General features: G+C 46.5%; 1 protein-coding gene across 1 annotated transcript in view; it reads left to right on the top strand.

Moving 5' to 3' along the window:
* Polr1A (RNA polymerase I subunit RpI1) overlaps nucleotides 1-25,830 on the top strand; it is a 329,206-nt gene that overhangs the window by 60,490 nt on the left and 242,886 nt on the right. Inside the window, exon 8 of the mRNA XM_050167857.3 lies at nucleotides 23,521-23,741. Coding sequence (XP_050023814.2) covers nucleotides 23,521-23,741 — 221 coding nt within the window. The remainder of the gene's footprint in view (nucleotides 1-23,520; nucleotides 23,742-25,830) is intronic.

The following is a 25,830-nucleotide window of genomic DNA, read 5'->3' as shown; positions in this document are numbered from 1 at the left end:
CTCTCACATGGGCACCTGTGAGCTCCTTTAACTCCTTTGTCTTTATTTTGACGGAGATGCGCTCGGCGTCACATGGTCATCCTTCTGCTAAGGAAGTTTAAGGAGCTTTTATCGAAGGGAGTTCGGTGATCTCCATTGGCGGATGATGACGGGGCTCTCAACCCCAGTAAGCTGAAGTTACAAAAAAACTGTGAGCCCGAAATCTCCAGAATGAACACACTAATGAACTTTAGCAACATTAAAAGTTGTTTTGGTGCATAATCCATTCATGTTTCTAAAACTATTTTAGGCTCATGAGAACGGAGCGAACCGAAACGGAGCGACGAAGTCCGCATCGCCATAGTCATCAGTGGAAACTCGTACCGCGCATAGCACTGTGTTGGCTGCATGACTTCATGTCTGCGTAGTTGCCATACATGATCTTGTATTAGTTGCCGCGTTTTTGCCTGTAGTGGTTGCGGCAAACCGTAGTTTTGTTTTGACTCGGTATGCGCGTTGGTTGCATGCCTTCATAACTACATAGTCGCTATCCATGATCGCATAGATAGCGACCGTGGTTTATTCCGCAGTTACAGCAAAGGTAGTTTCGTTTCGACTTGGTGCATGCGTCCTTGTGCTATGTGTGCTACAAGGAAAAACGGCAAAATGTTACAGTAACAAGCCCAAATTTCAATGTTGAGTGTATGTAAACAAGAAAAAGCGCCAGGCGCGCACGATTGAAAACAGTAGCTGCCTGCCGCATCGGCTTCCCTGCAATACTCGCCTGCCCGTCTCACTTGAAAACTCCGTTGTGCTTTCAGTTTGTTATACTGGTACTACCAGCAAATTTCCTCCCGGGTCGTTGCACGCCGCCGCTAAACCTATTGCGATGAGCATATTCACCTATTTGTTTTACAGCGCATTAGGCAAAGTGCCTTACTGCCACGGTTGAGGACTGGGTGTTGTTAGGAATGGCCTGCTGAGGTGGCAACATATAAGTTATTTCAGCCCGCTGCACGTGTTTCGATCCACCCGCGGTGGGGGCGCCCTTCAGAGAACTAGCGAGGACAGTGCTAACCAACCATGAACTTCAGAGAACTGCGGACAACCGGCAGCCACGCGGCGGGGGTCAGCTCAGGGGAGTTCTCGAGGGGAGGTAATTGGCGGAACGTCCCCATGTGCTTTTCGAGACACCAGACAATGGACCGCGGCGGAGGCCACTGTGTGAGGTCCGCTCTGGAATTTAGAGGCGCCGGCTGGGGTCTGGTGTGACCACCTGGCTATGGGGACGCAGGACAATGGACACCACGACGACTGCGCTGCAGTGGTCGTCTGCCCGTGGAGGGGGCACTGAAACCTGTGTGTGCGTGGGTGTGTTTGTAAAACGTCCCGCATAGAGGTGGCTTGTTTACGATGGCGTTGAACGTTTTGCCTCACCTAGGGAACACGAAGTGGATATAACTAGCTGTTGTCGGCGGCTCGAGTGTGCTCGTCGTCATGCTCTGTGCTCGTCAATGTACTCGTGAGCTGTGTGCTCATTTGCTGTATGCTTCGTCTTGCGGGCTCCATTTAGGAGTCACGCTAGACTGTGTAAATGTATCCCATGTTCAAATGTAAATAATGTACATAAACCCTGTTCACCTAGCTCCTCCCAAGTTCCTCTCTACGACTAATGCTTACAAATGGTGGCAGCGGTGAGATCGTCCGACAACTCTAATAGTGTGTTGGTATAGCATATTAGAGGTTGAATTGTGCTACATTTTGACTAGACACACAGAAGAGAAGCACACTCATGCCTTACTGCATGATTTTAGTAGGTGATATCCAAGCGCATCGCTGTTCCCTGCTGCAGACGGCACGATGTTAGCGTCATGTTTTGCTTCAGTGGCATCCAGCATCACCGACCAGCTCTATTTTCTTTTGGTTTTCCTTCGCCTCGTGTCTCGTGTGCAACGATTTGCGCAATGCTTTGCATTACGTAGATGTTAACTACAGTTGAGCCTGTCAAATTTTTTAGTCACTTCGGATTGTTCGTTCTTTTCTCTTAGTAGTTTTTTTCTAGCATTTTTTCCAAAAGGTGTGAAAGAGGTTCTATTGTATACATATTGTTGCCCTAAGTGGTCCGCAGACCGCAACACTATCGCTGGTGCTGACGAAATTGCCACAAAGGACATTGCCCAGGGCACAGCACAAGTCCTCATCATCGGTGCACGATATGTTGCTGCCATAATGGCCATCACCTAGGAACCAATAGCACCATCTGCTGAATTGTTCAAGCTTATAGTAACCGCTGCTTGCATGAGGAGTCGCCAATCGGGGGTCGGATGAACCTAAACGACATGCTTTCATGTTCGAACTAAATGAGTTTTTTATCTTAGCAATGTATAGTTTGTTGCTGGGGGCTTTCCAGTGCACTTAAGTTAAGCGAGATTAAATTAACGGGAGTAAACGGCATTATCCTTCATTCCCACGATGGCTGGAAAGCTGTACTAGCTGTGCACCAGCTGCGTGCTCTAACACCAGTTTGCCCCCTAGTGCTCTTAGTAGGAAGCTCTGTTGAGACTGGCTCATGGCTGGCCAGCACTTGGCCAACGCACTTCTCCAGAAAGTTGTGATACATGGTGTTGTCTGGGCTCCGAGATGATTGCTTTGCAAGAATTTGGCACTTTGTGCAGTGATTAGAAGCTCTGCACTTCACTGCCATTGGTGGCAGTGTTTGCTTTGATTTCCTAGCACTTTGTTGTACAAATTTGTTTAGCTTCACATAATACCAACTGCATTCAAATGACTGAAGAGTAAGTGTCCTGCTATTTGCACTTGTATATAATGTATGCCACACTTGAAGTCATTCACATATTTATGGGAAGTGCAACAGGGCCTTCTGCTGCTTGCTGTTGGGCGTGATTGTGTTGTAATGTTGCTATATGACCCTAGGCAGTGTGTGTGAAACTGGATAATTTTCTTTTTTTCAAAGAAGCTTCTGTTGAACGTCAGCACTCCATCCTGATTTTTCTTATTTTCTTTTCTTGTCGCCTTTTTTATAAACCCGTCTTTGTGGAGTAGTTTGTTATAGAGGAACGAACAAGATGGTGCATTCATTGGCGTGCTGCATGTTACCTAAAGCGAAAGCACACGACCGTGAAGCCACTACCGCTTCTTCCCTGCTTACTGTGTGGTCAATCAGCTGTCGGAAATGCAACTAGGTGATCGTTAATGCACTGTGCTCTACTCGTACTGCAAAATGTGGAATGGTAGAGGGAAGACGTGTGTAGTAGTTGGCTGCAAGAACAGTATACTGTATTTACTTGAACCACAGCCGACCCTTGAATGTCCGAAGCCAGAAAAAATTAACTTACCTTGAATGTAAGCTGAACAAAAAGATGGGGACAGCGTTCACAAAATGAAAACAGTATTTATTTAATATGAGCATGCCGAGCTCACTTTACATTATCCTAGCTGCCAGCCTCATTGCTATAGCTCAGACCACACGCAGGCTTGCGGACGCGCGCCCATGCATGCGCAGACGGTACAATGCATGCGCAGACGGTACGGCAAGGCTCGCACTCATCAAAACACGGCATGAGTTTGGTGAACAGCTTCTCTCTGTTATTGCGCGCTTATTTTCCTTATCGTTGTCATCTCCTGGTTGCGGCACATGCAAAAAGTGTCCCTCGTTGCCCCTCCAACGACGGACGTTTTTCTCATTGATGTTGAAGTCCTGCCCGGTTTGAACGTTTGACGATGCTTCTGCGGCTAGCACAACTTTTTGTTTGAAAGCGGCACTATAGTAGCATCGCCTGTTTGGTGCCATTACGATAACACCACGCTATGGGCCACACCGCACGCCAATACGCCACAGGTCAAAATAGCGACGTCACTCGTGTGCTTCAGTTGGCTACTAACGCGGCTAATAGCCGCTGCGATACTGACTTTTCTAGATGGCGCTAGCTATGCACCATATTTATCATAGTGTAGTTTTTCACCCATGCTGTAGCATGAGTGACAAACTACGCTATGTTCGAACACACAAATGTTCAAATTGCCATTTGTTGGTCGTGTTGGTAAACTGACTTGGAAAGCATATTTAGCGCCAGCGAACAAGGACAGAAGGGAGACGACACCACAATGTGCTAACTTCAGCAGCTTGATTTTCAGGAAACATCCACCTATTTAACCCATGTTAAATTGGGTGTGGTTAAAATTTGGATGAGGTGGCACCACTGTGCATGTGGGTGTTTCCTGAAAATCAAGTTGTTGAAGTTGGCGCTTTGTGGTGTCGTCTCCCTTCTGTCCTTGTTCTCTGGTGCTAAATATGCTTTCCATATGTTCGAAGCTGTATGTTTTGGGTTGGTTCACGAAGCAAGCGAATGACTAGTGATAAAACGTTGTTGGTAGAAGCTATTACAAGCACCCGCTATGGTGGGTTAGCAGCTATGGTGTTGCGCTGCTAAGCACAAGGTTGCGAGATCAAATCCCGGCCGCGGTGGCAGCATTTCGATGGAGGCAAAATGCAAAAACGCCCATGTCCTGTGGATTGGGGGCACGTTAAAGATCCCATGTGGTCAATTTTTCCAGAGTCCCCCACTATGGTGTGCCTCATTATCATGTCATGTTTTTGGCATATAAAACCTCAGACTTTAATTTAAGAAGCCATTACAAAGTACAGAACATTTACGTTTCACGCATTGTGCACAGCAAGAAAAAAAAATCTGAGCACTCCCGCAAGTGTTATTAGGCAGGAAATAAACAGTCAGATAGTGACCACACCAAGGAATGTTACTGAGTAATAAACATGACGAGCTGCTGCTGCTTCAAAATGATTGGCAAGTAAAGAACAAAGAGCAAAACACACTGATCCTGATTAATTCAGAAACGGAAAGCTAGGACAGTTTGGAATACATTTCTAGTTCTGGTTCTAGTACAAGCGCCAAAGTGCGTTCTGAACTTTATTGTAGGCTCATGCACAGAACGAGACCAGCCTCGTCCTCGGCCGCCGCCAACAACCGGCCAGAGCCTTCGGGCTTCGGATGGGCTTGCCGAATGTGAGGGTATTGATGAGGGGCAACTGTGTTGCCTTCAACTGTGGTATCGTGGCTCAACACAACCACTTCTGTAAAAGTAGGCATGTGCGAATAGGGGTTTTTCACTTCGAAGTGAATACGAAGCGAGTAGTTATCCAATTAGAATAATTTCGATATCCAATTAGAATAATTTCGAATCGAAGCAAATATTTTCGAATCGAAGCGAATATTTGGGACCCCTAGTACACAACAGAAAAATTGATAAGGTGAAGTACATAATCTTGTTTCAATGATATCTGATGGCTGTTTTATCAAGTATATTTTCTGAACAATTCATGTGAGGGAATGAGAAACAGGCATGGAGGTACGAGACTTTCTCATTTTTCAATTTATTCAGACCACTGTGCACTGCTCACTCAGCCTTTCATCCTAGTGCATGTTGCTATGTATAAAGTGTTCTAGAAAGTGTTCTCTTCTAGTAGTGACAACATTTGCTGTTGATGAGAACAACCTCTCACTTGACACTTGGGTTGCTGGCACTGACAGGTACAGCCGACCTAGCTTGGACAGTGACGGGTACTTCTCCGAAATTCTTCCACCACAGAAAAGATTCTCCAAGCGGGGCCGAACAGGTCCATGGAGGTACTCCTCCACCTCCTCTATCAGTTTCTGAGAACCAGTGCTTGAAGTGGTGGTGGAGGCCAAAGTTCCAAAAACATTCCACACATCACTAGAGACAGCTTGTGCACTGGAGTCTTCCTTGTCTCTCCTATGAGGCAGGCTTTGCTCCACAGCTGAGCAGAGTAGATTTTTCAGCCACCGTTTCTCACTTGTGGTGTCATAACGGACTGCTTTAAATTTGGGGTTCAATGCCGTGCTCAAGGCACATGTCACCTGCAATTTTATGTCCACAAACCTGGACTTCATGCTATGAAGGAGGTTGCCTGCAGATACAGACACCTTCCCACAACTCTGCTGTTGCTGGGTGAGCAGAGGTTGCATGCAATATACTAGTGTCACCACTTGCGAAAAGTTGGGTGCTTTTCAGAGCAAGATTCTCTTGTGGCATTGTCAACACATTTCAGCACTTACGTGACGGATGCCATCAGATGCCATTCACTTGAAGTTAGGTTTTCCAATGTGTCCTGTTCTGACCGGATCAAGGAAATTGGCAGAAATTGGAGGAAGGAAATTGGAGACATTTCATATTCACTGTTCCATTGCGTTGCTACATCCTGAATCACTTCAAGGGGCTCTAAGTCCATGCTGACTTGAACCTCTTTGAGACGACTCCTGGCCTGGGAACTCCTCTCGTAGTGCCCTACAATTGCTCAGGCCTTGACACACAGCTTCTCAAAATTCGTACCAATGTTCTTATACCCCTGTCAAGCGGGCAAGTTAAGTGCACTTACGTTGAGTGCACTTCGGGACCTTGAGTCACACTTTAGGCAACGCGCTTCTTAACGGGAAAACAGAGTGCACTCGCAGTAAAAAAAAAAAAAAAAAAAAAAAAAAATGGCGACAGACTAAGAGCGCGTTCTTAAAGATGTAAATTAATAAGAGAAAGCTGCTAAAAAGCGATTGTTTTAAGTAGAATTATATATAAAAACAAACTTCATCTATTTGTCTCAACAAAAAACGAAGATGTTTTTGTTATAAGTGTGTTGCAAGTCAATGCTGGCCAAGACGAATGCCTAGCCAATCCAAAACAACACGGCGGTGTGCGGCAGTTGATCCTGCTCGTGATCCTGCTAGAACAGAATATGAGCGAGTATATATGAGCAAAGACGGCAAGTTCGATATTTAGCTACACTGCAAAATGCCACGCACACGGCTCAAAGCACGACTAACGTGGTCAGCACGCTTTCACACCAAAATAAACACGAACTGAATGAACATGGCGGCGCCGCAGTGCCGCATCATTCTGGCGCCGTTAGTTGCGTACATGATAAATTCGTTTCTTTATTGTGCTGTTTCGCTTCTCGCTAAACACAAATTATATTGTTAAAAGCTGTCCAATAACTGAAATGAACTTTTGTGTCCTTTTTCTATGCATTACATTTTGCGTCGTTGAAAGCGTTGGTGGCGAGGCTAGGCACTCCTTCAAACCGTTGGCGGCGAGGCTACGCACTCGGCCAGCAAAGTGCGTTCCGTGAATGTACTCCGACTTGAGTGCACTCATCTGAGAGTACACTCCGCTGCGACGTTAAGATTTGGGAAAGTGCACTTAAAAACCGAGTGCACTCGCCGTAAGTGCACTGAACTTGCCCGCTTGACAGGGGTATTAGACGTACTTCAGTTTCACAGCTCCGCTCGGGAGGTAACCGAAGTGGTGGTCACACGAACTAGTGGTGCTGCGATTGCGTCTTTCGCCAGTTCTACCTTTTCTGGTTTCGCTTTTGTTTTCATTTCTATTTTCATTTTGGTGGTGCTGCTTCGTCTGTGGTCGTGTCGTTGGCTGCTCCAGCGGCCAGATGCAACATGATGCTGATGGTCACTATTTTTATCGCACCACGACGACGGCAAAGAGCGCTTTTTATATGGAAACAAATGCTGCGCCGAAAGAAAGAATGCCCCACAGATAAGTCCGAAGTGTGTGAACGTCATGTTGTGGACGACGATCTGTAATTTAATTGTTGAGAACAAATATATAGAGATTCCATCGCTGCAAACATGGACGCTTGTTCACGGCGCTATTCCACAACTTAGTTATTGCCGGTCTTCGCGAACACATCTCGAAGTCAATAAATGTGATGCAAAAGCAAAAATCACAAACAGAAGCAGCTTGAGTGCTGGCAGGCACTTCGGCGGCAGCTTGCAGGTATGCGCTTCATGCAGGTGGCAAACCAATTGTATTTGAATCTTGTAGCGCTTGCCTTCGGAATGTGCGCTACTGACTGTGATCAACAAGCTCATGACTGTGATGTTGCCTTCTGTGCTCTGAAAGCTTTAATTTGTTGAAGATGACGCCATGCAGCAGCAATATGTGAATCGTTTTACATGAAGCAACTCGTAGGTGGAATCTCTTGAGTTATGTAAAGTGTTGTCCTTGAAGAGTATCGCACCTAATTTACTGCATGAAAAGCTATAACAAAATCCACAAAATGCTATTTCAAGCAGCTGTACTACCTTCAAAAGCATAATTGAAATCATCCTCAGAGAAGCAGACAGCTTGACAGTTACGCACAGCCAGGTGTGCATGACATCAAGCCGAAGTAAAACAACGATAAACAAGATCATGTGCACCACAAACAGTGTAGTGCAGTACTTGCAAAAGCTTGTGAACATTATGTCTTGTTGTAGAGACAACTCTGTTTGAGCAAGCCTCCGAACACAACCCCTAAGTGACTACAGAAACATAAGTATGGGCAATACGATGAAGAAAAATGCCTGTAGCTTCAAATGTATGTGATTCTGTACCCCCACAAGTCTTTTTATTCGCAGGGATATGAGGTTGTTCAAAACAATCCTGGGATAGTATTCACCGTTATTGAACGCGTACAGAATTAAACAGTAATTCATCACACTTCAGTGAATCCTGCTTCCGGCGATTTATTCTGGAACACCCCAGTCAGGCTGGACAAACCATCTGTGCCTGCATTTGGATATGAAGATTTGTAATCGTTGACATGACTAATCATGTTTTATGTGATCATGCGCATTCACTTGACAAAAACGAAAAGAAAAAGAATGATATAAAATGACTGTCTAATGAGGACGTGCACGTGACCTGCTAATACAAAATGCAAGATTACTTTGAAGAAAGGTTGCTCAAATAAATAAGACTTCACAATGTTAGCTGCAAATTTTATTCGTAGAAAATAAAATAATTCCTTGACCTACGAATGTTCAGTTGAATCGGTTCTTGCCACTTCCTGCCGATCACAGTGAATGTACATGTCTTAATATGCATGAGGGACATGTAAAAAGGCATGCACAAATTAGGTTTATTAGGCACGGACCAGATGGTGTGCAGAGAAATTCACTGAGCACATTCAGTTTCCAGATACGAATTTCGTTTGTTTCTCATTTGTAGCTTATACAGATACCAATCATCTACATTTACACTGCTTTAATAATGAAATGTACGTCTTCACAAATTATGCATTTTTGTGCCGATACAAGGCATTATACTTTTCACATGACAGATTTTGCAAGGGTACTCGCCAAAGAACGTTTATGCATTCAGATAACGAGAGTTAGCTTACCAGCAGTGGAGTAGTATTTGGTGCACCTTACAATCTCCAGCTGCGTGCAGTATGTTCTTAAAACCGCTGCAGATTGTGTACAGGTGCTCGTCTTTATTACACAGGGTATGAATACGCTGCCAGAAAAAAAGCACTGAGCAGACCAGTGTGATGCTTCTGACTGGGACAAGTTGGTTGGAAAACCGAATTGTCCCCCGCAGGGGCGTCTGCATCAGCAGGCGTTTGGTGTGTTGCGACACCACATACCCGAGCACACGAGAGTTGGACCCTCCCGCGTCTAACCGTGGGCGGCGTAGCCGTGTCCGGGGAAAAGGGGATCCAGGGGGTTGAGCCAATGCTGGGTGTTTGGACCTTTACGGCCGCTCGGCGGCGGCAACACACCCCTTTGGCCTCGGCTTCAGGTAGACGGCACCACTGGACGGACTCACGCCGGGGAAATTGGTAGTTGCCTTTTCCTGTCTCTCTCTCTCCCTCTAGCCTTCGTCTTTCTATCACTTTTCATCTTTCCTGTCTTCTCCTAGCTTCCGATTACTTCCATTTTTTCCAGGCAGCAAGGGTTAACCTTGTGTGAATAGCCAACTTAGGTTATTTCATATTTGGTTATAGTGATAACGTGCAGCTGGCGTTTGCAGGACCTGTTTTTACAGTCCCTGTAGCGTCCCCTTGTAGGGCTCCACGGTGGTTGGCTGGCGTTATTGCCGAAAATTACATTATTCTATGGCTAGTTCCTTTTCTCACCTTCCCGATAGCCCTCAGAAAAGAGGGCGCACCGAAGATCTTTTCCAGTTCCTTGGACGCCAAAGACCGAACTTCCCACGGTATCATGTGATCCACTCAGAAAAATCTGATAAACAAGTACGAAACATTTCCCCTTTTCTGGTTTCCAAGTCCTTAACTGATGTCCTTGGTCCAGGCTACAAGGTATCAAGGCTGGCAAGTGGTGATCTCCTGTTAGAGCTGCATGATCAGAAACAATATGAAAAGTTACCCAGTCTAGTATCATTTGGGGATGTTCCAATGACAGTAACTCCACACCGCACTCTGAACACCACCCGTGGCGTTGTCTCGGATGACGATTTGCTCCAGCTGACAGAGGCTGAGCTCTTGGAGGGCTTCAGTGAGCAGAATGTTGTCAATGTCAGAAAAATTAAGATGAGAAGGGATGGTAAAGAAATTCAAACGAAGCACCTAATACTCTCATTCGGTTCAAGTATTCTGCCCGAGTCTCTAGGGGCTGGGTACATCAAGCTCCGTGTCAGACCATATGTGCCAAATCCCCTAAGATGTTTCAAATGCCAGCGTTTCGGCCACAGTTCGCAGAGCTACCGGGGCCGCCAAACATGTGCGAAATGCAGTGCCCATGAACACGCCACTGAAAGAACGTTCTCCACTGTGTCAACTGCTCGCGGTCGTGCCCATTCTGGAAAAAAGAAAAGAAAATTGTAACAATAAAAGTAAAGGAAAATATAAGTTTCAAGGAGGCACGCAGGCGGGTATCCTACCTGCCCAAGAAAACCTTTGCCGATGTGGCGCGTCAGGGGGCAGCGCCACAACGGTCTCCGGCGGCTGTCCGACCCACACCCAGTGAGGCGGCTGTTACGCCATCTGCCCTTGCGGCGGTTGCAGCTAGCGCTGCTACGCCAACCCAGCAGACGGGGTCATCGACCCCGAAGGTGGGCGCAGCCGAGGCTGCCCTAACCTCCCTGGCCCTTTCCAGCGCTGGCAACAGCCGGCGCAGCCAAATCCCTCAGGGAGCCCCATTGACCTCCGAGCTGGTGGGCGCAGGGGTCTTGCCCTCCAAGGCGGGACTCTCTCGAGTAACTTCTCGCTCGCAAGAGCACGTGTCCGGCGCCTGACACGAGGCAATGGACACTACACCTATCCTCAAGGCGCACCAAGCGCCTAAGGAGCGGCGAGGCTCCCTCGAACTCTTCAGAAAGGGCAAAACCCCGATTACAGGGCCTCGAAAAAGCTCTGTAATTTAATCTCTGAAATCCCTGTAATTAATACTTCTGTTTCTGTACACACAGCACCTATTGACTTCCAATATGGATACACAAATAATTCAATGGAACGTCAGAGGTCTTAGAAACCTTGATGATGTGCAGGAACTCATCCAAAAACACAATCCAAAAGTGCTGTGTCTACAGGAAACACACTTAAAATCCAAACACACAAACTTTCTCCAACAGTATATAACTTTTCGCAAAGATCGCGATAATGCGACGGGATCATTGGGCGGTGTTGCCATTGTCACTCATAGAAGTATAGCGTGTCAACCTTTAGAGCTACAAACGCCCCTTGAAGCAGTGGCAGTTCGAGTTGTCCTACTAAACAAACTCATCACCATTTGCTCGCTTTACATGCCTCTGCATTACCAACTAAACAAACATGAATTTCATTCCTTGATAGATCAATTGCCAGAACCTTATGTTGTTCTTGGCGATTTCAATGCGCACAGCAGCCTATGGGGAGACTCTCGTATCGATGCGTGAGGTCGCCTTGTTGAACAATTCCTTTTTCCTTCTGGTGCGTGCCTTCTGAATAAGAAGGAACCCACATATTACTGTCTTGCAAACAGAACCTTTTCCTCAATTGATCGCAGCATAGTTTCCCCGTCTATACTGCCTGAACTCGAATGGGAAGTTATGAACAATCCTTACAGGAGCGACCACTTCCCCATACTGCTAAAAACACATATAGAAAACGAATATCTACCCTACCACAGGCTCCTAGGTGGAAGATCAATACAGCCGACTGGGAGAAATTCCGAACTCTCACTAGTATTTCATGGCATGACATGTCCTCGCTAGGAATTGATGCTGCTGTGCAGTATTTTACAACCTTCATTATAGATGCTGCATCTAAATGCATATCTGAAGTAAGTGGCTCGGCATGCAGACGGCGTGTCCCGTGGTGGAACGACGAATGTAGGATTGCTCGTAAAAAACAGAACAAAGCGTGGGGGCTGCTACGCGCTTCTCCCACTGCAGAGAATCTTGGCAACTTTAAAAAAGTAAAGTTCCAAGGCAGGAGAACCCGCCGACAGGCCAGAAAAGAAAGTTGGCAGAAGTTTTTATCGACTATTAACTCGTTTACAGATGAGGCCAAAGCCTGGAACAAGGTTAATAGGCTTAGAGGGCGGCACACATATTCACTCCCTCTGGTTAACACGCAGGGCGATACCCTGCAAGATCAGGCAGACTCACTTGGGGAGCACTTTGAGAGCGTGTCAAGTTCAAACCATTATTCGAAATCCTTTCTGAAATATAAACAAATAGAAGAATGTAAGCCATTCATAAGAATATGTCGACAGAATGAACCATACAGCCGTCCTTTTAGCATTGCCGAGTTGAGAGCTGCCTTGAGTGCATGCAAGAGATCTGCACCGGGATCTGACAGAATCATGTATGAAATGATCAAAAACTTGCACACTGACACCCACGTTACACTACTCGCACTTTTCAACACCATTTGGGCTGCAGGTTACCTTCCAACCACATCGAAAGAAGCCATTGTCCCTGTTTTGAAACAAGGCAAAGACCCTTCCTCAGTGGCAAGTTACCGCCCGATAGCCCTCCCAAGTTGCCTTTGTAAGGTATTTGAAAAAATGATTAATCGGCGACTCATTCATTTCCTTGAACTGAGAAAAATGCTTGATCCCTATCAGTGTGGCTTCAGGGAAGGGCGCTCCACAACTGATCACCTTGTACGTATTGAAGCAAACATCCGTGACGCATTTGTACACAAACAGTTTTTCCTATCCATATTCCTCGTTATGGAGAAGGCATACGACACAACTTAGGGGGGGGGGGCTTCGGAATCTTGAGAGACTTGTGGCAAATGGGCATCCATGGTAATATTCTAAGCCTAATAGAAAGCTATTTGTCCATTCGTACTTTTCGGGTGAAAGTCGGCAATGTACTCTCACGTCCTTTTACACAAGAAACTGGTGTACCCCAAGGAGGCGTGCTCAGCTGCACGCTCTTTATTGTGAAGATGAACACGCTTCGTGCTACATTACTGTTGTGTCGGTAGCGGCAGGCAAGCGGGGGGCCCCGACTAGCGAACGCGCGGCTAGCGCCGGCGCAGTGAAGGAGACACGGAGCTAACTGCTCCCGATGAAAACCGGATTGAAGACTCAGCCGACCCGCGGCCGTTTATTATTAAAAAGGACTCACACGCCAGATGACGCCTCCCGATTGGTCCAAGCTCGTCACATGACAGAAGGGGGGTGCGCCATCTAGCTAAACAACTACAAAACATACATGTACGATGACACAGAGATCTGACAGGGGGCGATGCTATACTACATCATCCCCCCCTGGAAACAAAGTAAGCATACAGTGAAACGCGCACACATGACGCGCACTTAAGTCCAAGGACAAATTGAGTTCGTTCCCCCCCACGTTCACACACACGTGCACCAGATGCACACAAGGCATGCACTTAAGTCCACAACAAATTCAGTCCGTCCCCACCCAAGTTCACATACACGCGCACCAGTCTTGGGCACCAAAACACAGGCAGTCACTCAAACAAAGTCTGGCAAGGAACACGGCACAAAACTCACTGCACCGCAACAAGGAGCACTTTTTATACCTGTGTTAATGAAACATGTGGACTGTCTCCTAAATGTCACAACGAGGCCCTTAGCCATGGCATTTCGAAGACGGAAATACACTCTACACTACAGAAACAAAATCATCGAGCCACGGAGGCCGTTTTCTGTCACAATGAGGACGCGTGCATACCTCAGAAGAACTTTGGGGGTTGCGACGCGTATCGGTCGACTTTAAAGACCCAGTCGTCCCACTATTATTTACCTCCCCCTGGTTGGAAAACTGAATGTGGTTGTCGCTCAAAGCTGGAGAGGGTTGCCCAGGAAGCTCCTCTCGACGTCCCAACAAGTCCTGGGAGGCTACTAATTACCCAACGGAATCAGAGACTGCCGACTGTGTTGACTCGGAAGTGATACAGTCAGACGCACAACTTAACTGAAGCTTATGACTATGAGAAGACGCTGTCACTACAGACAAGTCATCGGAATGACTATCCAAGTTTGAATATGAGTACAAAAAGTCTCTATCACTTGTACACAGTGTACTACCTGCTGGATCCTTCATCACTACGGTTAACTTAGACACATGCCACGTCTTCCCATCACTGAGTAGAAAAGTAGATGGTCCTATCTGGGCCTTGACTTTACGAGGTTTACTGTACTTAAAGAATCCTTTCCTGTTAAATCTTATTCTGACGGTGTCTCCCACCTTGATACGAGTTGCCTGAGCACCTCTACGTTTGTCTACGTACTGTTTAGTCTGCAACTGTTTCTGCAAGATCCTTTCTTGAACTTGAGGCACAAGACTGTCCTGTTCTCGTAGATCTACACAGAGCCGCATGGTTCCATCCTTCTTGCGCACCACCACGAGTGGAGACACCCACTCAGTAGCCTCGACGCGCTCGATGACGTCGCAGTCCTCGAGACGTCGCAATTCATGTGTGACCTGGTCACTGAGGGCCAGGGGTAGTCGGCGCAACTTTGAAGATACTGGTTTCACATCTTGCTGCCGATGAATTCGGTGCACAAAGTTGTTGACGAGGCCCAACTCGTCACTGGAAAGGTGATCAAAACCCGGAGGCACACCTGTGGGGCTCTGTACTGAAGGAAGCGATGGTAGACGACATGTCAGCGACGTACCGTCGATCTGTATGCCCAAGCGTTGGATGGCGTCTAAACCCAGCAGTGATGTTCCTGTAGTCGTTACGTGGAACGTGACGGAGCATGACCTTTGGAAAAACTAGACAGTGGCTTGAAACAGGCCTTGAATGTCGATGCGTTGCTTGGAGAAATTTTTCAAGTCCACTGTTTGTGACAGTCTGTGCTGTCGACCAAAGTGCTTTCCAAAATCTTCGGCCATCATCAATGAGACAGACGCTCCCGTATCCACCGGCAGTCGCATGGAGACGCCGTTCACTACGACCGGAACTTGTAAATCATTTTTAGTTTCCAAAGTGCTCACCGTCAAGACAGACGCGGACGGCTGTCCTGCGGAAGTTGACAAAGACCGCGTCTCTGCGGAAGAGACGTGCTGAACAGTACGGGTTTTTCGGCACACTGATGCAAAATGGCCCAACGTGTGGCAGGCATTGCACCGCCAGTTCCTTGCTGGACAATTCCTATACGTTGCAATATGTTTCGTGCTGCCACACCGATCGCATGCACCATGGTTCCCGGAGGAGCCATGTGCGAAATGTCGGCCCTCTTGGCGGCTTCCCGGAAGAAGTCGGTCGTCTTGGCGGCTTCTCGGAAGAAGTCGGTCGTCTTGGCGGCTTCTCGGAAGAAGTCGGTCGTCTTGGCGGCTTCTCGGAAGAAGTTGGCCATCTTCATGGCCTCCCGGACTATGTCGGCCATCTTGGCGGCTGCCCGGAAGAAGTCGGCCATCTTGGCCCGTCGACGGAACGCCAAGTTGAGATGCCTCAATTCTTCGAACATTTTCGGAGCCGAACGCGCGGTTCGCTCGATGCAAGGCTTCTAACGAGCGTCCAATTTCTTCTGCCTTGTCCAGGGACAGGGTTTCGCCATAAGCCAGCAACTTTTCGTGAACGCTGACGTTCGCTACCCCGTGTATTATTTGGTCTCGGACGCGCTCATCGTAGGTTGCGGCGAAGTTGCACTGTACCGCCTTCTCCTTCAATGCGGTCACGAATTCCAGGAATCCTTCTCCCTCGAACTGCTTTCGACTGGTGAATTCGTGCCGTTCCGCCAGGACATTTGTTGACGCGGCGAACAGCCGGTCAAGCCGCTGCAAGAGTCTCGGAAACTCTGACGCTGGCGGGACCGCATCACTTGACGTTGACGCTGCGCCGGTCGACTGCCTTGCTGCTTCGCTTGAAGCTGACGCTGCGCTGGTTAACTGCCTTGCTGCTTCCTACTCCTCGTCTGCAAAGTACTTCCGTTGTCCCTCACGCCCGAGAGCGCTGACGAGCGCGGACGCTCGTCGCGCGTCCGTCCAGTCGCCACCGCCGGCCGCTTCGAGGTGGGCCTGAAAAATTTTTTTCCATCGATGCCATGGAATTAACGGTGGCCCGGGCAATTCCAGAAAAACGGGAAGGTTCGCCGTGAAAGACGCCATGCCCGGTAGCGTGCAGGAGACAGTGCAGAAAACAAGCTGGAGCTCGCAGCAGGAATGGGGCAAGGAAGAACAAAGGGGGCGAGAAGGCCTAGGCTCAGAAGCCTCGCGACGCCAAGTGCTTCGGCGGCGTTTGCCTGCCGTGCGGACACAGGAAGGGACGCTTTACTTACGAAGCTCGTTGGTTTCCCGGGGCTTCGGTCGGAACCGTTGCGGGAATCCCATCCTTGTCGCCAAAAGATGTTGTGTCGGCAGCGGCAGGCAAGCGGGGGGCCCGGACGGGCGAACGTGCGGCTAGCGCAGTGAAGGAGACACGGAGCTAACTGCTCCCGATGAAAACCGGAACGAAGACTCAGCCGACCCGCGGCCGTTTATTATTAAAAAGGACTCACACGCCAGATGACCCCTCCCGATTGGTCCAAGCTCGTCACATGACAGAAGGGGGGTGCGCCATCTAGCTAAACAACTACAAACATACATGTACGATGACACAGAGATCTGACAGGGGGCGATGCTATACTACAATTACCACCTGCCATTTTTTACTCTGTCTATGGGGACGACGTTCAAATAGCTTTCAAATCCTGTAACCTCACAGTGTGTGAGCGACAAGTACAGCATGGCTTGAACAAGGTGTCCAAGTGGGCAGACCAAAATGGATTTAAAATCAACCCCCAAAAAAGCTCTTGTGTTCTTTTTACAAAAAAGAGAGGCCTGGTCCCAGATCCTTGCTTAGAACTGTGTGGACAACAAATACCTATCAACAAAGAGCACAAATTCCTAGGTAGTATTATACTTGACTATAGACTCACTTTCATTCCACACATTAAATATCTGAAAGAAAAATGTCTAAAAACAATGATCTTAATGAAACTTCTATCCCAGACTACATGGGGTAGTGACTGGAAGTGTTTAATGAATCTATACAAGAGCCTAATTCGGTCTCGATTGGATTATGGTGCTTTAGTATATAACTCTGCCGCCCCGAGTGCGCTAAATATGCTAGATCCTGTTCACCATCTAGGTATCCGCTTAGCCACTGGCACTTTCAGAACAAGCCCGATTGAAAGCTTATACGCGGAATCAAATGAATGGTCGCTCCATCTACAGAGAACTTGCATCAGCCTTACATACTTCCTGAAAATACAATCCAATCATCAACATCCATGTTTTAACACTGTTAACGATATGACGTGTACTATACTTTTCCATAATCGACCCTCTGTAACACAGCCTTTCTCGCTTCGTGTGAGGGAGCTTAGTCGCGAAATGCATGTCCCACTCCTCGAGCTTCACATAATGCATCCAACCAAGTTGTTACCACCTCGTGAGTGGCAGGTCGTAGAATGTGACATATCCTTTTTAGAAGTAACAAAACACGCACCAGCGATTGAAATCCAAATGCATTTTCTAGAACTCCAGCACAAGTACTCCTGTGCAGAGTTCTACACAGATGCTTCGAAGTCAAATGTCGGGGGTGTCCTATGCTGCTGTCGGCCCATCCTTCTCAGAATCCGATGTACTGCATCCGGAAACAAGTATCCTTACGGCCGAGGCCTACACATTACTGTCTGCTGTGAACCATATAAGAAAATCAAAACTCCCAAAAGCAGTGATTTATACAGACTCCCTAAGCGTCGTGAAGGCCTTGATGTTACTCTATACACACAAAAATCCAGTGCTTAATGAACTGTATTCCGTCTTGTGTAAAGCGTACATATCCAACCAGCGTATCATTATATGTTGGGTGCCTGGCCATACGAGCATCGAGAATAACATTCTGGCAGACGAGATGGCCATGTCAATCGCATCGCAAGCTGTTAACCCTACCGCTGAGGTGCCTGCCACAGATCTGAGGCCTTTCTTGCGAAAGGCTGCGAGATCACAGGCAACACATGTGGGACGTGGAAACGGATAATAAGCTCCACCTGATAAAGCCACAGTTAGGATTCTGGCCCTCGACTACAAAATCGCGCTGAACAGATGTCCTATTCTGTCGTCGAAGGATAGGACACACATTTGGCACCCATAATTTTCTACTCACCGGAAGTGAGCCTCCAACCTGTAGTAGATGCAGGGAGAGGCTGACCGTACTCCACGTCCTCCTGGAGTGTCGGAAAGCCGAATCTGAGAGAAAGAGACATTTTTCCTTAGCATACCGACAGCACGTTCCTCTTCATCCTGCAATGTTTCTCGGTCCAGAACCGCTTTTTAATACAGACACAGTCCTAGGTTTCCTCAGAGATGTGGTCTTACATGTTAATAGTCCCATACATTCGTAGCACCTCCTCTCCAGAAAATGCCACTGCGTTAATTGTTTTGCACGCACATGCCTCGAGGCCCTTGTTTCAAGGGCTCTAAGGAGGCAGTAGTGCTCTAGCATATCTTAAAACCTGACATATTTTTACACATCGTATCATTCTTTTTAAATGCATCTTAATGTTCATAGTACACGTCATACGTCATCACCATAATCTTATTATACAGAGTTTACGCACTTTGGAGCGACTATTTTTTAAGGCCCCTTTACAGCCATCATCATCATCATCAGCCTGGTTACGCCCACTGCAGGGCAGAGGCCTCTCCCATACTTCTCCAACAACCCCAGTCATATACTAACTTCTTAATCTCATCCGCCCACCTAACTTTCTGCCGCCCCCTGCTGCACTTCCCTTCCCTTAGAATCCAGTCCGTAACCCTTAATGACCATCGGTTATCTTCCCTCCTCACTACATGTCCTCCCCATGCCCATTTCTTTTTCTTGGTTTCAACTATGATGCCATTAACTCACGTTTGTTCCCTCACCCAATCTGCTCTTTTCTTATCCCTTAACGTTACACCCATCATTCTTCTTTCCATAGCTCATTGCGTCTTCCTCAATTTAAGAGAACCCTTTTCGTAAGCCTCCAGGTTTCTGCCCCGTAGGTGAGTACTGGTAAGACACAGCTGTTATACACTTTTCTTTTGAGGGATAATGGCAACCTGCTGTTCATGATCTGAGAATGCCTGCCAAACGCACCCCAGCCCATTCTTATTCTTCTGATGATTTCCGTCTCATGATCCGGATCCGCCATCACTACCTGCCCTAAGTAGATGTATTCTCTTACCACTTTCAGTGCCTCGCTACCTACTGTAAATTGCTGTTCTCTTCCGAGACTGTTAAACATTACTTTAGTTTTCTGCAGATTAATTTTTAGACCTACTCTTCTGCTTTGCCTCTCCAGGTCAGTGAGCATACATTGCAATAGGTCCCCTGAGTTACTAAGCAAGGCAATATCATCAGCGAATCGCAAGTTACTCAGGTATTCTCCATTAACTCTTATCCCCAATTCTTCCCAATCCAGGTCTCTGAATACCTCCTGTAAACACGCTGTGAATAGCATTGGAAAGATCGTATTTCCCTGCCTGATGCCTTTCTTTATTGGGATTTTGTTGCTTTCTTTATGGAGGACTAAGGTGGCTGTGGAGCCGCTATAGATATCTTTCAGTACTTTTACATACGGCTCGTCTACACCCCGATTCCGTAATGCCTCCATGATTGCTGAGGTTTCGACAGAATCAAACGCTTTCTCGTAATCAATGAAAGCTATATATAAGGGTTAGTTATATTCCGAACATTTCTCTATCACCTGATTGATAGTGTGAATATGGTCTATTGTTGAGTAGCCTTTAGGAAATCCTGCCTGGTCCTTTGCTTGACAGAAGTCTAAGGTGTTCCTTATTCTATTTGCGATCACCGTAGTAAATAGTTTGTAGGCAACTGACAGTAAGCTGATCGGTCTATAATTTTCAAGTCTTTGGCGTCCCCTTTCGTGACCATCATAACTGCCAATCCTGGAGGCCCCGTGCTGCACCATTATTTTCGCTCTTGCCAGCAATGACTGCAAGCTGCAGCGACAGGTGGTGCTGCAGTAGACCGGAGTGCTCCAGCACCCCTGGCTGTCACCGCAAGAAGAGGCACGTTTTCGCCGCCGTACGACACGCTACCCTATTCCAATACACCATAGCTCGGTCACGGCCATGGTCACGGCCTTGTTTCCTTCGAGCGGTCGTGGCTATGTCAGCAAAGTGGCATGAAAACACTGTACTTAGTGTAGATGTAGAAAGACATAAACTAGCGAAAAACGTACGTATACAGGTATTCTTCATCTTCGAAAAACTTCGAAAACATTCGAAGTTTTCGAATAGCCCTATTCGATTCGAAGGTTGAATCGAATATGACATTATTCGCTTCGGTATTCAAAAGTTTCGAATATTCGCACAACCCTATGGAGAAGCAATCAATTCCTGCTTGTGGTCATTCAGACGCGAACGTCAAGTGACTGTCGCAGCTTCTTGTCATCACCATTGCCATTCGCGCAGCTGCTTTGCATGTCTGCACTTGTCACCAGGTCTGCGAACACCTGCACCAGTTTCCTCATAGACATTGACAAAATCTTCAAAAGAGATACCTTCAGAAGGGGTCAGCTGCATTAATAGGAGATAACATCTATGATAGGATCACCTTATAGGGGCCATGTGCAATTTGTGGATATGCTCCTGAATAAATTTGATGATTATTGGGTTTTTATGGAGCAAGGGCCAGTTCTGGCCAAAGAGTGCCTAACGTGAATAAATTTAAATGCACACATTTTGTCATGTTGTTGTCATGTCACATTTAAACAGTGTAGCCTCGCTATAATGAAGCCATATCTGGCATTACACTACCTTTTCAATATCCTATACATTTGAATCTTGGAATAATGAAATCTGGGTGAGTGGACAGAGTGATGGGGGGAGCGAAAAAATTCACTTTCGTGAGAATTGCAAAATGAGACAGCATAGACAGAGAATGCGTTGCAAAATTAAACTGTAATGTCAAAATTCCGTTCGCCTATTTTAGCAAGCCTTGCTTGAGACTATAGAACCGCATTGCTAACAGCACAAAGTGTACCCTATGCATCAGTCAGCATTGGTGGCCCTGCCTTGAAGTGGTACTCACAGTTGAATGCTTTTGGAGATATGATCACTTCCGCAAGATTTCGCGCAACTTGGCACCGGACGGTGTGCAACAGCATTCCACGCACGCAACAGCGCTCTTCCAGCGCACGCTGTCACCCATAGACGCCAACGTGTCGGGTACCGAGCGTGAAAGTGATTGTATCTCATTTCCCCAGAAGCAGTCCACCACGAATACGGCCCTTTCACGCAAATCTACATACGGTGATGCCAAATCTACACGTGATGCTTGCTGGGTGGTGCCGAAGCCAGCGTTTTTGAAACAAGGGACGTATATTCTCGGACACTCGCTCAATCATGGCAGCCCACGCTGCGGCTGCCCTCTCAAGTGCCATAAACAGGTCTACATTGGTGGGAAGTGGATTTCTTTGTTTTTGCTTCATTTTCCTCGCTGAACTGCAGATTAGGCACGGCACTGGGTATGCAAGCATTGTCATTACATGTCGGTAGAGACATGTGGCCGTGCTGTTTGAAACGATGACCAACGAACCTGATAGCGACCCTGACATGTTTCCGGTGCATGCCATCACTAAGCGCTTCGATTTATCCATAACAAATTTAGACGGGAAGGCTCTCCCTCTAACCTTCTAGCTATTTCTGGGCTCCTTAAGCTTGAAGCACGAGCGAAACAGGCACGTTTAAAATTTCTTTATCAAATCCTGCATAATTATTTCAAAATTGACATTTGAAATTACATTTCTTATTCACAAACACAACCTACCAGGCACAAACATACAAATACCATAGTAGAGTATAAATATAATAATGATGTCTTTAAATATTCCTTTTTTCCGGTTGCCATCCATGAATGAAATATGTTAACGCCTCTCACCACTAACGCTGAGTCACTGTCTCAATTTGAATTAAAAATTGAAAAAATTTCCTAGCAGGTGAAAATTGCTAGTGCTATTATTAGATCATGCAAACCAGCATGTACTTGTACCCTCTGTAAGTAGTCGTGTATGCAGCGTAGAATGCCTAAATTGCCATTTTATTTTATCTTGAAAATTATCATGTACTTGTATTTGGTGTATATATTATGTAGTGTAAATTGTCTATGTGTAAAGTGCAAAGCTGATGTTAGACATGTATTGCTTGATCCTTAACATGATGAGTGTTCTTTGTATACGTACGTATATATAGTGCCCACCTGCTATGGTCTCAGTAGAGACTGGCAGTATTGCAAATAAATAAATAAATAAATAAATAAATTTCATTATTGAGAGATACGAAATGCATTGGATCCTATGAGCATTCGCTGGGGATACGGAAATATTTCGTTTTCGTAAGAATTTCATTTTCATGAATTCATTACCTGCGGATATTCATGAGAAACATTTTAGATTAACTTTCTGATGTCTGATAATTAATTTTATCCGTGTTCTTTTCATCAAGGTTCAGTTGTATGTGTTTATGTGAAGCTGATAACGGTCGCACAGGCAGGTGCTTTGGGCTCATGCTTATATTGCGAGTCCTCTCGTGTCACCCCTATCCTCATTTCTCTCATATTTTTAAACCTTGGTATTTATGGAGTTTTGTTTGTTTTGTTTTGTTTGAGCATTTTGTGGTTGGAGCGTTTCCTTACCATGAGCTATGCCACCATTGCTTCTTGTATGGCTGTGTTCCAGTACTTGCTGTAGATGGCTAAATAGACAGTAAAGCAGATAATGGCCACCTTAAGTCTAGTTCCAATTGTGACGAAGCCGATAAAATAGACAGCTTTGCGAAGACAGCCGTGAAGTGAAAAACAGTGCAGGCTACTCTGCTGTCCATACAAAATGGCGGCTGCGCAGAAGCCTAGAAAACTCGATGGGAAGTCGTCTGCCCCCAGGAAAACATCACATTTTCTTACGCAGTTTATGTGAGTTACATTGTGTTTCTTTGTAGGTTCGCATGTGCAAAGTGTTAAAATATAGCTGTGATAAATGCTTCTCTTAGCGTCTTGTTGGCACAAGGTGGCATCACGTTCCAGTGACATCTTCCAGATGGTTCCCAGACAGGTTCCATTACTTGGCCTCAAAGCTGTCTATGTAGACTATCTCTGATGCTTTCTCTGATAAGAATTGAGACACGCCACTTGTGCGGCTTACACTGATGGATCGTTTCTATGAATTTATAGAAAATTAGAAATATATAATGAGATTAGAGAGGTGTTGACATCAGTGCTGTTCTTCCTTGCAGATCCTGGAGAAGAAAGAGGGACTCTTTCGTAAGCACATGATGGGCAAGCGCGTCAATTATGCGGCGCGCTCGGTGATCTCGCCTGATCCCTACATTGATGTGGAGGAGATTGGTGTGCCTATGGTGTTTGCCACCAAGCTGTCATACCCGGAGCCAGTGACTGATCGCAACATAGCTGAGCTGCGAAGAGCTGTCATCAATGGCCCGGACATTTATCCCGGGTAACTATGGTGGCACTTGATTCAGTGCCATCTTTCAGAGGTGGTGACACTTCTATGTGAGACTTGTGTGATATTGTTCCAAGGCGCTTGTGCACTTCTATGCAATCCGCCTTTTTCATTTTCCTGTGCTGCCCTCTGCCATACACCGTTGGAAACATTTTGGAAGGGTGCAGGTGCAGGTACTTTGAGTACCTGTGCCGATGTTGAGTGTGTGTTGTTTGTGTGTTTCGTGGACCACGATTAATTATTAATGGCTTCTTTGGGGCAGCATGTCGTTCCTGGAAGCCATTTAGTACTCTCAGACTACTGGGTGAGGCAGGCCTGAGTGCACTGTTGTGCAAACAGTGCGGCCGATAAAGGCACGTTGAGTTCCGTTTGCCGACATGGCTGCCTTCGAGTTTGTTGTCACTTATGTCTGCTCTTGTACCTTGCTTTTTGTGCTCCTTTTACACATTTATTAGACATTTCGCGTATTCAAGACATCTTCAAACACAGTCTTCCACATCGGATTTGTTTACATTGGCATCTATAACCACAGAACGTTATCAGCTTCTGATATTGTGTAAACGGTGCATCGGTGATATCAAATAATGTGAAAACATAGCAAACCATACATATCTGCACAAATGAGCAGCTGCGTTGTTCCACCCTGAGACCAGTCGATATGAACGACTTAGCCACTTAAACAGCAACTGTGGTCCAGACACATATGTTACAGGCTGTTATTACTGATTATCCCTTTTCTTTAACTTCATCATACTTGCAGTATGTATGTGCCATAAAGTACTGTTAGCGAAAACTGTGCTTGGCATAAATGCTTATAGGCCATGTAGTTCTCTCGTGATAACGTGGATGCCATCGCTTGCACCGTTGGTAACTGAGCGAGATTCTGCTACTGTAATGAATGCACTCTCTTTTGTTTCCCGTTTGACGCAGATGTAAACAGCGCTTCTATGGACTTAAGAAATATCGGCATAACAACATGTAAAGATCTACCCATCTAGATAGTGAATGCAAACGGCAGCTTTCGAGAATAGTAACATACAATTGTTGGCACAGTGCTATGTCGCTGCTTGCCACTTATCGTACGTGCCGTGTGAAGGGAAGAGTAGTTGATATCAAATCGCTGTAGAGCCACAAATGAACCATAAAAACAGTTTTCTTCGTGCTAACTGCTTATCTTTAAGTTCAGGTCCACTGGTAGTGGGTGCACAAACTCGACGGGGCCAGGTCTAATCCATCCTTTGCTAAGCAGAATTGGCTTAGCAACATTGGCTCAAACTTCATGTGCATGATGTGCATGGCTTGAGAGGATAAAAGCTTGTGCATTTGAACTTCAAAGGCATGTTTCGACTCATTTTGAGCGCGATAAAATATGTATACAAGCGCAGGTGCTGCGGCTATCGCATTGTCAGTTCGATGGCTGATCGCAGGGGTTTCGGTCGAGCGATCCTGGTCAGCACGCTGATTTTGTCGGCCATTGAGAACAAAGCCCATCGTGCTACGACAGCTCGTTCCCGTCGGTTGCATCGTTGTCTACCTGTTATGATAAAATGGTCCGAGCGACACACTGTGCTGTTTACTTGGCCAATCATTGGCGTCAGTGTCTTGTCAGTCTTACATCAACCCAGTGTTACCGTGCCTTAAATGAGTACGGGAATCCAGGCACATGCTGCCACCATGGACTAGAAAGAGAGGGCAATTTCGTCAACAATGTGTTGTTTTTTAAGTGTTGCCCAAATGTAATGCAAGTGTTTATTGATAAAGTTGCTAGCCATCAATGCAAGGCGGAGACTTCTAGGTTCACTGTGCAGTCCGGATGAAGCCCTGCCTGCTTTCTCTTTTAAAGGGCCCCTAAACCGCCCGGAGGTAAAATTGAGCTGTGTTGTTGCAGTTGTGCACGAGTCTGCAACGAACACATGGCCACAAGACTTTTTCGAAATAGTGCCGTAATAGATAAGTTGCACGCGTTTGATGATCAAAACGTGGCCCTTGTTTGTTTCGCTCCTTCCTTTGCTGCTGTTTGTCGGCCGGTCTCTTCCTCACCGAGTGCTCCTCCAAATGTCACATGACATACGTCATCGCCAAT

Source organism: Dermacentor andersoni, chromosome 11 (genome assembly GCF_023375885.2).
Source record: "Dermacentor andersoni chromosome 11, qqDerAnde1_hic_scaffold, whole genome shotgun sequence".
Classification (NCBI taxonomy): Eukaryota; Metazoa; Arthropoda; class Arachnida; order Ixodida; family Ixodidae; genus Dermacentor; species Dermacentor andersoni.
Note: the sequence above shows the minus strand (reverse complement) of the source record. Positions and strands in the feature narration are given on the sequence as shown.